At 37.8% G+C, this 16,019-nt stretch overlaps 1 protein-coding gene across 1 annotated transcript in view; it reads right to left on the reverse strand.

Moving 5' to 3' along the window:
• LOC128652338 (acetylserotonin O-methyltransferase-like) overlaps positions 1-16,019 on the reverse strand; it is a 192,227-nt gene that overhangs the window by 94,221 nt on the left and 81,987 nt on the right. The window contains exon 5 of the mRNA XM_053705274.1: positions 11,523-11,591. Within this exon, the coding sequence (XP_053561249.1) occupies positions 11,523-11,591 (69 nt within the window). The remainder of the gene's footprint in view (positions 1-11,522; positions 11,592-16,019) is intronic.

Consider the following 16,019-nt stretch of genomic DNA (forward strand, 5'->3'; position numbering starts at 1 on the left):
GTTCACCCAGCTGGGCCGAAGTCTTCATCCGATGGGGCAGAAGAGGACATCCAGACCGGCAGAAGTCTTCATCCTATCCAGGCAGAAGAGCACATCCGGACCGGCAGAAGTCTTCATCCTATCCGGGCAGAAGAGGACATTCGGACTGGCAGACATCTTCATCCAAGCGGCATCTTCTATCTTCATCCATCCGACGAGGAGCGGCTCCATCTTCAAGACCTCTGGCGCGGAGCATCCTTCCTGGCCAACGGACTAACGATGAATGACGGTTGACAAATGAACAAATTAACTTCAATCTGATTGGCTGATTGAATCAGCCAATCAGATTTTTCCTACCTTAATTCTGATTGGCTGATAGAATCCTATCAGCCAATCTGAATTCGAGGGACGCCATCTTGGATGACGTCATTTAAAGGAACTGTCATTCGTAGTTAGTCCGTCGGCCAGGAAGGATGCTCCGCGCCGGTCTGGATGTCCTATTCTGCTGGTCTGGATGTCCTCTTCTGCCCCATCGGATGAAGACTTCGGCCCGGCTAGGTGAACATGGCTCAAGGTAGGATGATCTTCAGGGGGTTAGTGTTAGGTTTATTTAAGGGGGGTTTGGATGGGTTAGAGTAGAGGTATGTGGGAGGTGGGTTTTAATGTTGGGGGGGTTGTATTTTTTTTTACAGGTTAAAGAGCTGATTACTTTGGGGCAATGCCCTGCAAAAAGCCCTTTTAAGGGCTGGTAAAAGAGCTGGTTACTTGGTAATTTAGAATAGGAAAATAGTTTAACAAACTTAGCTTTTATTGATCCATTTCAGCTTATACAAAGCACTGTTTTTGCTGCTGTGTGCCAAGTGCTTTGTATAAGCTGAAATGGATCAATAAAAGCTAACGGCTAGATTTAGAGTTGGGCGGTAGCCATCAAAACCAGCGTTAGAGGCTCCTAACGCTGGTTTTTACCGCCCTCTGGTATTTGGAGTCAGTCAGGAAAGGGTCTAACGCTCACTTTCCAGCCGCGACTTTTCCATACCGCAGATCCCCTTACGTCAATTGCGTATCCTATCTTTTCAATGGGATCTTTCTAACGCCGGTATTTAGACTCGTGTCTGAAGTGAGCGTTAGAAATCTAACGACAAAACTCCAGCCGCAAAAAAAAGTCAGTAGTTAAGAGCTTTCTGGGCTAACGCCGGTTTATAAAGCTCTTAACTACTGTGCTCTAAAGTACACTAACACCCATAAACTACCTATGTACCCCTAAACCGAGGTCCCCCCACATCGCCGCCACTCTATTAAATTTTTTAACCCCTAATCTGCCGCTCCGTACACCGCCGCCAGCTACATTATACCTATGTACCCCTAATCTGCTGCCCCTAACACCGCCGACCCCTATATTATATTTATTAACCCCTAATATGCCGCCCCCAACGTCGCCGCTACCTACCTACACTTATTAACCCCTAATCTGCCGACCGGACCGCGCCAATATTATAATAAAGTTATTAACCCCTAATCCGCCTCACTCCCGCCTCAATAACCCTATAATAAATAGTATTAACCCCTAATCTGCCCTCCCTAACATCGCCGACACCTAACTTCAAGTATTAACCCCTAATATGCCGATCGGAGCTCACCGCTACTCTAATAAATTTTTTAACCCCTTAAGCTAATTCTAACCCTAACCCTAACACCCCCCTAAGTTAAATATAATTTAAATCTAACGAAATAAAATAAATCTTATTAAATAAATTATTCCTATTTAAAGCTAAATACTTACCTGTAAAATAAACCTTAATATAGCTACAATATAAATAATAATTATATTGTAGCTATTTTAGGATTAATATTTATTTTACAGGCAACTTTGTATTTATTTTAACCAGGTACAATAGCTATTAAATAGTTAAGAACTATTTAATAGTTACCTAGTTAAAATAATTACAAAATTACCTGTAAAATAAATCCTAACCTAAGTTACAATTAAACCTAACACTACACTATCAATAAATAAATTAAATACAATACCTACAATTATCTACAATTAAACCTAACACTACACTATCAATAAATTAATTAAATACAATATCTACAAATAAATACAATGAAATAAACTAACTAAAGTACAAAAAATAAAAAAGAATTAGCTTTAGGGGTTAAAAAATTTATTAGAGTAGCGGTGAGCTCCAATCGGCATATTAGGGGTTAATACTTGAAGTTAGGTGTCGGCGATGTTAGGGAGGGCAGATTAGGGGTTAATACTATTTATTTTAGGGTTGTTGAGACGGGAGTGAGGCGGATTAGGGGTTAATAACTTTATTATAGTAGCGGTGCGCTCCGCTCGGCAGATTAGGGGTTAATAAGTGTAGGCAGGTGGAGGCGACGTTGAGGGGGGTAGATTAGGGGTTAATAAATATAATATAGGGGTCGGCGGTGTTAGGCGCAGCAGATTAGGGGTACAAAGCTATAATGTAGCTTGCGGTGTTGTACGGAGCGGCCGATTAGGGGTTAATAATAATATGCAGGGGTCAGCGATAGCGGGGGCGGCAGATTAGGGGTTAATAAGTGTAAGGTTAGGGGTGTTTAGACTCGGGGTACATGTTAGAGTGTTAGGTGCAGACGTAGGAAGTGTTTTCCCATAGAAAACAATGGGGCTGCGTTAGGAGCTGAACGCTGCTTTTTTGCAGGTGTTAGGTTTTTTTCAGCTCAAACAGCCCCATTGTTTTCTATGGGGGAATCATGCACGAGCACGTTTTTGAAGCTGGCCGCGTCCGTAAGCAACGCTGGTATCTAGAGTTGCAGTGGCGGTAAATATCCTCTACGCTCCCTTTTTGGAGCCTAACGCAGCCATTCTGTGAACTCTAAATACCAGCGGTATTTAAAAGGTGCGGGAGAAAAAAAGCACGCGTAGCTAACGCACCCCTTTGGCTGCAGAACTCTAAATCTAGCCGTAAGTTTGTTAAACAATTTTCCTATCTTTTTTGGTGCTGTGGAAATCAGTTGACTACGTATTGCAGAGAGGTGTTTGCAGTGGCCCTCTACCACGAGCATCAGGTGTGTGCTGTCTGTCACTTGGGAACTGCCGGTAATTTAGAATAGGGTAGGGCATTTTTTTTATTTTGGGGGGCTTTATTATTTTATTAGGGGGTTTAGATTAGGTGTAATTGGTTTAAACTTCTTGTAATTCTTTTTTATTTTCTGTAATTTAGTGTTTGTTTTTTTTTGTAATATAGTTTAGTTTATTTAATTTAATTGTAGGTAATTGTAGTTAATTTATTTAATTAATTTAATGATAGTGTAGTGTTAGGTTTAATTGTAACTTAGGTTAGGATTTATTTTACAGGTAATTTTGTAAGTATTTTAGCTAGGTAGCTATTAAATAGTTAATAACTATTTAATAGCTATTGTACCTAGTTAAAATAAATACAGAGTTGCCTGTAAAATAAAAATAAATCCTAAAATAGCTACAATATAATTATTAGTTATATTGTAGCTATATTAGGGTTTATTTTATAGGTAAGTATTTAGTTTTAAATAGGAATAATTTAGTTTATAATAGTAATTTTTATTTAGATTTATTAAAATAATATTTAAGTAAGGGGGGTTAGGGTTAGTGTTAGACTTAGGTTTAGGGGTTAATAATTTTAATATAGGTGGCGGCGGTATAGGGGGGCAGGATAGGGGTTAATATCTTTAATATAGGTGGCGGCAGGGTCCGGGAGCGGCGGTTTAGGGGTTAAACAATTTATTTAGTTGCGGCGGGGTCCGGGATCCGCAGGATAGGGGTTAATTAGTTTATGTAGGTGGCGGCGGTATAAGGGGCGGCAGATTAGGGGTTAATATGTAAAATGTAGATGGCGGCGGGGTCCAGGAGCGGCGGTTTAGGGGGTAATAAATTTATTTTGTTGCGGCGGTGTAGGGGGGCAGATTAGGGGTGTTTAGACTCGGGGTAGATGTTAGGGTGTTAGGTGTAGACATCTGCCATAGGAATCAATGGGATATGAGGCAGCAGCGAACATGAGCTTTCGCTATGGTCAGACTCCAGGGCGGCGGATTGAAATCCAGGTACGCTGGCCAGGAATAGTGGCGAGTGTTCCTGCTAGTAGTTTGATAACTACCAAAAGTAGTCAGATTGTGCCGAACTTGCGTTTGGAACATCTGTAGTGACGTAAGCATCGGTCTGTGTCAGACTGAGTCTGGCGGATCGAAGTTTACGTCACCAGATTCTACTTTTGCCGGGCAGTAGGGGTTGATAACTAAGGCGAATCAGCCTCGCCACAAATACGCTGCGGAATTCCAGTGTATTTGTGGTTGACGGCTTGATAACTAGACCCCTATAAGTAGTGATGAAAGTAGGTTTAGATTTCCTTACTGTCTTTTTGGTTTTATATTGTTATAAATTGTTTCTGGGGATGCAATCTACCTTGCGTTTTGTTTTATTGAACAATGGAATATCATAACTACGAGCTTGCAACCTCTGATATGTGATTTTTGCATGCTTCAAATATGTATCCTCTTGGGAACAATTCCTTTTAGTTCAAATATATTGTCCATATGGTATGGATTGTAAAGTGTGTCTTGGATGGCATGATGTTAAGTGCAAAACGGTGTTTCCTGATGTTTTTCTCCTATATAATTCAACTTCAATAGATTGAAAATTAGATCTTAGTGTGACATCCAAAAAAGTAATAATAATATATATATATATATATATATATATATATATATATATATATATATATATATACATATATATATAATCTGGACAAGTAATAAGCACTCGCTGGATTTAAGCACAGCAAACTATTTATTAGGCAGTGACGTTTCGGGGCATTCACCCCTTCTTCAGACAACCCAAAATGTGATACATACAGTGTTATATACCTAACCAAACCACTCCCCCATCTAATTTCAGCCAATCAAAATACATCACATAAAATCAGTAAAAGATGTATGTCAACAAAACAATTACACTTCTGTGTAATACCAACAATAATACAAAACATGTGTAAGGTGCATACATCTATTGTGAGATGTTATTGTGAACCAGTGACAGTATAGTAAGTGGCTATGGAACGTTAGTAGAATCAGCCTATTATACAATAAGCCCTCTTCAGCACACAGCATTTTTATCACATAAGGCATTACATTAACTTAATATGGCAGTGAATTCAATATAACAGATAAGATGGCTTACTTTTTAAAGCTTATTTGGCAGTCATCAAGCAGTACAGGTAGTCCGCCATTCTCTACCACGCTCAACACAGCGTGGTCTGTGGAGGGCGTGTTCCCATCCGGGCTAACATCAAATCTGTTCACAAATCGTCATGCCCCGAGCACTGTTAGATGTTGCCATGGCAACATGTAGTGACGCAACAGCATGCACCAAAGAGAGGCTAACGTTGCAAGTTGACAACAGGTTATCATGGCAACCCTTAAAGCAATCACTCGATAATAAACACAGTACCCAAGCGGTCCAATGTTAAATCAATGTGCAAGCTTAAAAAATAAACTAATCAGATCAGACATTGCGAGTGACTCTGTGAACTATAGAGAGATCTTAGGGCACTATTCCATGACGTTTCTGTAAGGCTATCTAAAATACCAGCTGTCAAATAGTGAAAATATCAGCAGATATTAAGTAATGTAGCTAAGTGACCCATAATATCACAAGCAAGGCGCCTCTAGGACCATAATGGATACATAATCTAGTATCTAATGGGGATCTATATATCAAAAATAAGGCATATTTATAGCTGTGTGTTTTCAAATCTGGAATCTAGCAATAACTTATATTCATAGTAAACTGTCCATTCTATTATTGATAAAAACACATACTCAAAATACCTAAGTACTAAGTCATAGTATGTCCTACTTCTAACCAATATCATTTACTCCCTAACAGCTCAAGACTGACAGTTGGGGGGCCCCAGTGTCCTATGGGTATCCTCTAGACCCTATATTCCAAATAAGCGGCCTCACCATGTAAGCTAGTAAGGTGTCCAGGGCTCTGCATATCCCAAAATCAAAGCAAGGCTATATTTACCAAGTCGGCCATACATTTATAACATCACGTCAGTGAGGAAATAAGTCTCTAAGGCCCCAACGGTTATTAAGCTTTAAACTAGAGAGCTGAACTTCGTGTCACCTAGAGTATGGTGTTACAAGATAAATAGTTAGTAGATGGATTATGCGTGGACTCTCAGTATGCCCACAGGGGCATCATAGAATGTGCATGGATTCTCATTGGTAATTATATGTTGGTGTGTTTAAAGACATCATACAAGTTCTGACCCCAAAATAGGTACTATAAGAAACAATGCCAGTCCACATTTGCATTAAGTCCACCAGGTTGCACCGTTCCAAGTCTGTGGATCCACTTGGCTTCAATTTGTAGGAGCCTCTTCTTTCTGTTGCCTCCTCGTATCAATTTTGGCACATGATCAATAAGTATGAAGTGCAAGTCCTTCACAGTGTGGTTCATCTGTAAAAAGTGGCATGCCACAGGTTGTTCCGATATACCATCTTTGAGTGCAGTCCTAATGGCACTCCGATGGTTAGCCATCCTCTTCTTGATGTCATCATCCGTCTTGCCGACGTAATAAATCCCACACGTGCAATTCAGCAGGTAGACCACAAATGGAGTGGAACAGGTTAGATGGTGTTGGATCTTGAAACTCTTATTGGTATGTGGATGGTGGAATGTTTTACTCTGTATCATCGAGTTACACGTTGTACATCCAAGGCACTTAAAGCATCCCTGTCTCTTATATTTTAACCATGTATCCTTAGTGTAAGCATGTCTTGGGTCAGTGATCATCAACAGATCTTGGAGGTTGCGTCCTCTTTTATACCCCATCCTCGGTGGGCGAAATTCTTTGAATGGTAATTGTTGGTCTGTGGTCAATAGGTCCCAGTGGTCCTTCACCGATCTTGCCACAATCCCAACATTAGGTGAATATGTCATGGTACAGGTCATCCTTTTTTCAACAGATTTCTCCCCTCTTGTTTTGAGTAGGGTACTCCTTTCAGTTTCCTTGGCTATTCTATGGGCTTTTTGAATGGTTGCATAGGAATAGCCTCGCTGTAGAAATTTTATGGACATCTCTTCTAATTGTCCAAAAAGCAAAATAAGGTTAACCATTTGAGACCCATGAGTGGTCTCCTGCTGTACTTGATTACCTTCTGTTGCTCTGCACATTTCATATTACTAGGAGGTCCAAAAATGACTAAATGAAACAGACCCAGTCCAGCACAGCAGGCCACTGCACGCCAAACTAGGTCACCACAAAGACTTCACAAAATCCACAAAAATCCAGAGAAGGAAGGCAGCAATATGGTGGTAAAAAACGGTTTATTAAGCACAAAGAATAGTAACGTTTCGGGAATTACTTCCCGAAACATTGCTATTCTTTGTGCTTAATAAACCGTTTTTTACCAACATATTGCTGCCTTCCTTTTCTGGATTTTTGTGGATTTTGTGAGGTCTTTGCTTGCATGATTAAGGGAAGTAATTCCTAAAACGTTGCTATTCTTTGTGCTTAAAGGGTCACTAAACCCAAAATCTTTCTTTCATGATTCAGATAGAGAATAGAAATTTAAACAACATTACAATTTACTTCTATTATTTATTTTGCTTCATTTTTTAGATATCCTTAGTTGAAGAAAAAGCAATGCACATGGTGAGCCAATCACACGAGGCTTCTATGTGCAGCAACCAATCAGCAGCTACTGAGCATATCTAGATATGCTTTCAGCAAAGAATATCAAGAGAATAAAACAAATTAGATAATAGACGTAAATTAGAAAGATGTTTAAAATTGCATTCTCTTTCGAAATCATGAAATAAAAAATGTGGGTTTCATGTCCCTTTAATAAACCGTTTTTTACCACCATATTGCTTCTCTGGGTTTTTGTGGTCCAAGAATGACATCAGGTACCATATATTCTGACTGGCAAGCGATATGTATTTTAATATTATCAAAACTTGTCATATGAACATGTAACATTTATTTTTATCTGGTTTATATTGGCATATCAAATCATATTTATGCAATATTAATATTCAATAAAGTGTTAAACTGTGTACTTACTGTAAATATTTCACATTCCAATGTTCTTCACATAAGGGAATATGTTCTAAATATTTCTAAATAGATATTCCTATATGTTTCTGTATACTGTATATCTATACCTATATATATTGATATACAATATATATATATATATATATATATATATATAATATTTATTTATGGATAAATAGAACATATTCTGCTATGTGAAAAACATTAAAATTTGAAATATTGATATTTTATGTCAGGTTAGCGCTCTTAAGAAAATGTGATCGTGCAAGTAACGGAGTTAGTTTTTTTTCCGCTTTTCACATGCCATTGAAGTCTATTGGGGTATACGTTAATGCGGTCACAATATTGTAAGTTCATCTTTTTTTCACAAGCTGGGTTAGCGCGCAAGCAAAAACGTATTACTTTCAACTTGTAATACGTGCGGGAACAGATGCCGCAAAAAGCCAAATAACTCAAATTTCAAGTTGAAAGTAAAAAGTTTTTGCATTAGCGCTAATGTGGTGATGTATTCCCCCATAGACTTTAATGGAATGTGAAAAGTGGAAAAAAACTCTAACACCCTATAATGGAGAGGACCTTGCAATTTGTTTTTAAAATAATTTTATATTTTTTTTATAATTTAGTGTTATTACAAGTGTAACTGTACTCTGTACAATGTATTTTAAATGTGTTTTTTGCAGCTTTATAGTCGAGTATAACAGTTTAAGTCTAAAGTCGCAAACCCGACACAAGTTAAATTCAATTGCCAAAGATTGATCCCCAATGAGGGAAACAAAAAAGAGGGGTGCGCTAAATTAAATAAAACCAAGTCTGTACACAAACCGTCAGCGAACGGGTGTAGATGGATGTATGCAGATAGACTCAAATTGAGAAGAATAAGTGTCTGAAACGGCAGCTCCTCTGGTCCTCGGTGAGAAGATTCTGTGAAATTAGAAATGAAAAAGAGGGCGCCACATAGCGTAATAACGTCTGGTCAGGAGCAAGATGAACAATTTCAAAAAGGCTCACCGAAAGTAAATGCACCGTTCTATGACCGGTGCTCTCTGGCAGACTAACACTCGCAGTGGTTAGCACACTGATGGATCCGTGATACCGCTGCACCTGGGCAAAGGCAGGTAAATCCCTGTAGAACCCTGGTAAAGGTAGATGGACTTCTGCAATGTATAGTCTTTCTGGGCTGCGGTGTAAATCAGATTCGCTAGCCCTTCCAAGGCAAGATAAAACAAAGGACAACTTCCGTAGAATAAAAACAATCTTTAATCCATAAAAACACTGCTACGCGTTTCTCGACCGTAAACTGGTCGTTTCATCAGGCATAAACAAATGGATCCATTTGTTTATGCCTGATGAAACGACCAGTTTACGGTCGAGAAACGCGTAGCAGTGTTTTTATGGATTAAAGATTGTTTTTATTCTACTACCACAATACATTATGTCAACCAGGTAAATAGCTCACAGAGCTCTTTATATAAGCCACCTTATATCTACAAGTAATTTTAAAACTCCCATTTTTAAAGTATACATATTAAAGTTGAATTTTAACTATTTTCTTATGTAAACTTTCCACATCGTTATAATACACCAAGGGGAATAGAGTGCTATTTGTGTATCTTTCCTTACAACAATCTCCAGTTGTAATTAATTGTGTTCGTTTATACACAGCACCTATGGGCTCTTAGTATATTCTATAAGGCCAATCAAGCATCATTACAAGCCCTTCCCCGATATATACCTCTTAGTAGTGCCATCACTTTTTCTCTTTTCAATAGTAAGACATCCATTTTAGCCAATTAGAGCTGGCTCACCTGAACTCCACGTGCGTGACCACAGTGTTATCTATATGACACACATGAACTAACACCCTCTAGTGGGGAGAAACTGTCGAAATGCCCTGAGTGAAGAGGCAGCCTTCAAGGGCTTAGAAATTAGCATAGGAACCTCCTAGGCTTAGCTTTCAACTAAGAATACCAAGAGAACAAAGCAAAATTGGTGATAAAAGTAAATTGTAAAATTGTTTAAAATTATATTCTATATCTAAATCATGAAAGTTTATTTTGGACTAGATTGTCCCTTTAATGTGTGTGTGTATGTGACTTACATGTCTGCTTCTTCCTCCTCCTGCCTGCAGGTTCACACAACTCCTGATGTTGCTCATGCACCGGAGCATCCACTTTATCATGATCTTTGAACTCATCTTTCTATCAAGTGCCCGCTATGATATGCCCATGGGGGAATCCCCTAAGGGGAATACTTTCAGAATAATTTCCGCTCTACATACATGTACACATGTGTTGGTGCATAAACATGTCAAGTTGTGACACACACCTCCTAACAGCCCAAGTCACTAGAAAAACTCAGCCCTGGGTAATCACCAGCAATCACATGCAGCTGTCTTTGTAATCAGTTAAATCAGTCAGTTAACTCCTAGTTTGGATGCAAAGGCTAAAAGGAGAAATCACATTAAAATGTTGAACAACACACAGAATATTCAGTATTTGGATACACACGGGTAGGCTAAAAGCATACATTTGAAGAGTTGGTTACAGTATTAGGCCAAAGGATTGTACACCCAAGAACCACTCTTCACTTGTGACACCCTTGTGTGTTCTCAATGTGTTTGGGTGAGAGCCAGCATGGTTGGCTGAAGGTTAAGACCCAGGTAAAAAGAGACCTGTTGCTGGGGCTAGGTGAGGTTGGTAGGGTTACAGTAATTGAGGTTGAATGGATGAGCTGCGTTAAAATGCTATTAATGAGTGGGCCTCGGATTGAGTGACACAATATTGTAGTGGTACTAGTTGGAGTTAGATTTATTTGTTTTTGGGTTAAATCATGACTATGATTAACTGCACAAAAATGCTATTCACTGCACATGTGCATAAAAGTCCTTATATTTCTACTTTGAATATTTATATTTTTAAATATTTGTATTTTTTATCTGTCTGTCTGTCTGTCTGTCTGTCTGTCTGTCTATCATCTATCTATCTATCTATCTATCTATCTATCTATCTATCTATCTATCTATCTATCTATCATCATCTATCTATGATGTATTGTGGTGGTATGCAATGATATATGTTTTATTGGACAAACATGACATTTAAAGGACACAATTCTGAGTTCTGAAGCAATACTACTAGTTTAGTATTGCTTCAGACCTGAGGAAGAAAGGGAAGCTCTTGAAAGCTTGTCTAGTTATTTTCATGAATTAAATACATTTTATGAATTGAATAAAAATTAAAATGACCTTTTTTAACTGCCTTAATATCTTACAAACAACTCAATAGATTACATTTTTAGAATTAAAGCAATTCCATCTTAATTTCAAATACCCAATTTTTCAAAATGTAGCCCTATTTGTTTCTATTAAGCAGAAGATAATAGTGTGTAGAGATTGTGCATATAGTGAAACTTATTTTACATCTATAGGAACACAAAAGTACATAAACCCGCACTTACCTGTATAAAACATTAAATGATTCACCTGATGGAATTCCAAATGTTTTTCCTTGCTGCCATGTTCCTTCCCTAAAATAATGAATACAAAAATACAATGTTGAATGTTATATAATTTTAATCATATGGTATGGTAGCTTTAGTATTAGATTCATAGTCTATGGGGCCGAATTACATTTCTAAAGACCGCTCCTCCATAACTTGTCCACCTGCTCTGACGCCGCGAACAGAAATCAACCCGATCGAATACGATCGGGTTGATTGACACCCCTGGTGAACTGCTTGTGCAATGATAAATGCTGACAGTGTATGCTGTCGGCATTTATCGATGTGCAGCGGACATGATAAGCTGCATCGTATCATGTCTGCTGGCTCTTTTATAAATATGCCCCTGAAGTCTATATTGTACCCTAAAAAGAAAAAATATCAGTATAGGTGTTTAAAACTAGTAAGGGATATGCTAAATAATCAGTGGCGTCACTAGGGGGGGGCGGGCTGCACCCGGGTGACACCCTCCAGGGGGTGACACCAAAAAAAAAAAAAAATTTTTTTTTTTTTTTTTTTAATTTTATTGAAATTCAAAGAAATACAATGTTGAGATGCATATTTTTTTTTTATTAGAGGGGCTGGCATTTGTGAACATTGGTGGGACTGGGGAAGTTGTAGACACACAATTTTTTTGCCCCTTGAGCCAGTGCTGCAATTTTAACAAATAGTTTTCCCGGCTGCTTTTGCTTGTTTGTACTTTGCTTCTCGCAATTTCACTATGAATGTTGTGGGCATGCCGTGGGGCTTGCAATGTTGCGCTGCTAGCCTAAACCTGCCTGCCTATCTGTGCTCACTGCTCAGTGACATGTGGAGCAGTGGAGTCACTCACTGCTGTGCTGTCTCTCTAAACGGGAACTGGGAAATCATGAGGGGATGCCTGGCACCTGACAGCATGACTGTTTGACACTGTCTTTAAAGTGAAGGAGCCACGTATGATGCCCACCAGACCATTGCGGTTACGGTACACTAAGTGCACACTGAACAGGTAGGAGGGCGGGCGGGGGTCTGGGGGTGGGCAGAGTGCAGAGGTGATTGGCCATAAGAAGCGGTAGGCACGCGGCCCGGGGCTGTGCACTGACAGGCTTGGAACAGAGTCAGAGAGCAGAATTTTCATAGTTTGCGCCTAAACCTTTTCTTTAGTGATTTATTTTTAGAGTGCTCTGTTTATCTTTCATTTGATGCTCTGCTGAGCCAGGGAGCAGCTCTAGGCATATACATATTTTGTAAGTGTGTGTCTGAGTTTTTGTGTGTGTGTGTGTCTCAGTGTTTTTGTGTGTGTGTGTCTGAGTGTGTTTCCGAGTGTTTGTGTGTGCATCTGAGTATGTTTTTAAGTGTGTCTGCGTGTTTGTATGTGTGTGTGCCTGTGTTTTTGTGTGTGTCTGCTTTCTGGGGGGGGGGGTGACACCATAACTTACTGCACCGGGTGACACCAACCCTAGTGACGCCACTGTAAATAATTATACCCATGTAACAAACAGAACTGTCCCCATTATCATTGAGTTCATTTAAATAAAGTGACAGTCTACCTGAAATGTTTATTCTATAAAAGGATAGATAATCCTTTTGTTACCTATTCCCCAGTTTTGCATAACCAACAAAGTTATATTAATATACTTTTTACCTCAGTGATTACCTTGTATTGAAGTCTCTGCAGACTGCCCCCTTGTCTCAGTGGTTTTGTCAGACATATATTTTAGTCAATCAGTGCTAACTCATAAGTAACTCCACAGGAGTAAGCACAATGTTATCTATATGGCACACATGAGCTAGCAGTGTCTAAATGTCAAAATAAGAGGCGACCTTCAACGACTTAGAAATCAGTTTATGAGCCTACCTAGATTTAGCTTTCAATAACGAATATCAAGAAAATAAGGCAAATTTGATAATAAAAGTAAACTGGAAAGGTGTTTAAAATTGTATGAATCATTAAAGTTTAATTTTGACTTTACTGTCCCTTTAAAGAGGACAATCTTATCTTTAAATAAAACATACTTACTTCATTCTCTGCATAGCAACTTGCAATGCATTAACCCACTATTAAATAGAAATACCACAGTAGAAGGGAGGATAATAGAAAACAAAAAAATCATATGCCCAAAAGACTCATTGGGGTCTATTTATCAATGTGTCAACTGAAAATACGCTTGGATTCCGCGTTGTATTTGTTGAGAGATTGATCCACCGTAATTATCAAAGCATCAAGATCGGCAAATGTTGAAGTTTGTGATGTAATATACAATCCTGCAAACTCAATCCGACTCAGATCGATGCTTGCATCATTACAGATGTTTCAAATTCAGATTTGACTCTATTTGAACCTTTTCCAAATGTATTAAACATTTAACAAGTACGCTTGAATACCTAGTTTTCAATCTGCCACCCTTGAGGTCGCAGATGTCATAAAAGTCAATGGGAGTCTGAAAACACGTTTCATGCTGAAAGAGAATGAATTATATTACATAACAAAAGTAAATTAGAAACTCTATTAAAATTGTATACCCTTTCTAAATTAAACAATAATATTGCTCCACATTTGGTGCACTAGTAGATATAGGGATACAAATGAAAAATACATTACTAGTTATGGATTATGCTACAATTTGTCTCTCATTACAAAGCAAGTGGACTATTATTTCTACAAATTTGTTGCAAAGTTTTGCCCCAAACTTTTCACACTAATAGAAGTAGAGATAAAAAATTAAATAAATACACAACATAATATATCTAACTTCCTTTTTAATTTTTGTGAAAAATCTATGTGCACCATTTTTAAGCCATGTAATATGTCACACTCTCCACTTCGCACCACTTTTGACACAACACTTTTTGTACCAATTATGATGCAAACTCCTAAACAATCCACACACTAGTGAATTTTTCAACCACTTTTGATTGGAATATGCATAATCACATGATTTGACATCAGCCAATCTGATTCAAATATACATTTTAAACTATCACTAACTAATCAAAATGCTCGATACTTGTGTCATTGATCACTCTTCAGAACTTGTAAGTGACTTTTGTTACATTGTGTATTATACTTTGAAAGTATGTATATGTGAAATTAGAATTAAAGATAAACATTGATGCTGACATTAGGACACACAGTGTAATATTTTAGACAAGGATTTTAAAATTTTAATTGATGTTTGATTCAATTTAATCTTAAACTGATAGCTCAAAGGGATAGCCCACCTAACATTAAACTGTCATGATTCAGATACAGCAGAAATTAAAATCACCTCTTTACTGTCATGCTATTTTCAGTGTATTCCTTCCTTCTCTTAAATTTCTTTTTCAGTAAGAAATGTCATGTTATATGCCAGCCCATTTTATAACACCTGTCAAGGGGTGTTTTTTTTTAAACTAGATTGCAATCAGGAGGGGTTACACAGGTACAGAGAGAAAACTGCCCCAGCTCTTAAAATACACTATATATATATATACATATATAGTATATATATATATATATATATATATATATATATATATATATATATATATATATATATATATATATATATATATATGGCTAGGAGCCCCCAATCCCTCCAATAAAACCTGAGGAAATAGATATGTGTGCAAACTGCAGCTGTACAAAAAAAACAAAAAAAAACAAAAACAAGACCAAGGTTGACTGCTGCACTACTTCCCCTTTCTGAATTAATACAGCAGCCATGTCCCCAGTGACTTTCAAATTGCCAAGGGCCTTCCCTAGCTGCTGAACATACTGGAGAAATTGTTAAATATTCTGAGCAACCACACTGCAGCTCTAAATGACTTGAGGATCATTCATTTAATGTTACTGGCATTATCTGCTGAAATACGAAATTGTTTATCAAATCACCTTAAATAATACTTTTAAAAAATACTGTTCCTCTTTTGTAACAATCAGTAAAGTGGCATTTAGTCTGTAATTCGCCTTTGGATTTTTCTTTCCTAAATGCTAAATTTTATACATTGTGATGCTAAACTTAAGATCCCAGTAATTTGTCAAATCTTCCAATTTTTTTATTCCTGGAAGAGCTCAAATAGCCAATAAAAGAGTTGTTTAAAACCCTTGAGGAAGAAGAGGTTCAGAGAAAGGAGGCATATAGAAACATGCCGCAGCCATAAGTCTATTAAAGGGACATACAACTCATATGCTAAATCACTTGAAACTGATGCAGTATAACTGTAAAATGCTGACAGGAAAATATCACCTGAGCATCTCTATGTAAACAAGGAAGATATTTTACCTCACAATTTCCTCAGCTCAGCAGAGTAAGTTCTGTGTAAAAGTTATATTCCAGCTGCTGCCCAGCTGCAGTTAAAAAATTAAAAATAAATGAAGAAATGAACAGCAGCCAATCAGCATCAACAGTGCTGAGGTCATGAACTCTTTTACTGTGATCTCATGAGATTTCCCTTAACTCTCATGATATTTCATAGTAAACTTCCTTAAACTTA

Source organism: Bombina bombina, chromosome 3, assembly GCF_027579735.1.
Source record: "Bombina bombina isolate aBomBom1 chromosome 3, aBomBom1.pri, whole genome shotgun sequence".
In the NCBI taxonomy this organism is placed as follows: domain Eukaryota; kingdom Metazoa; phylum Chordata; class Amphibia; order Anura; family Bombinatoridae; genus Bombina; species Bombina bombina.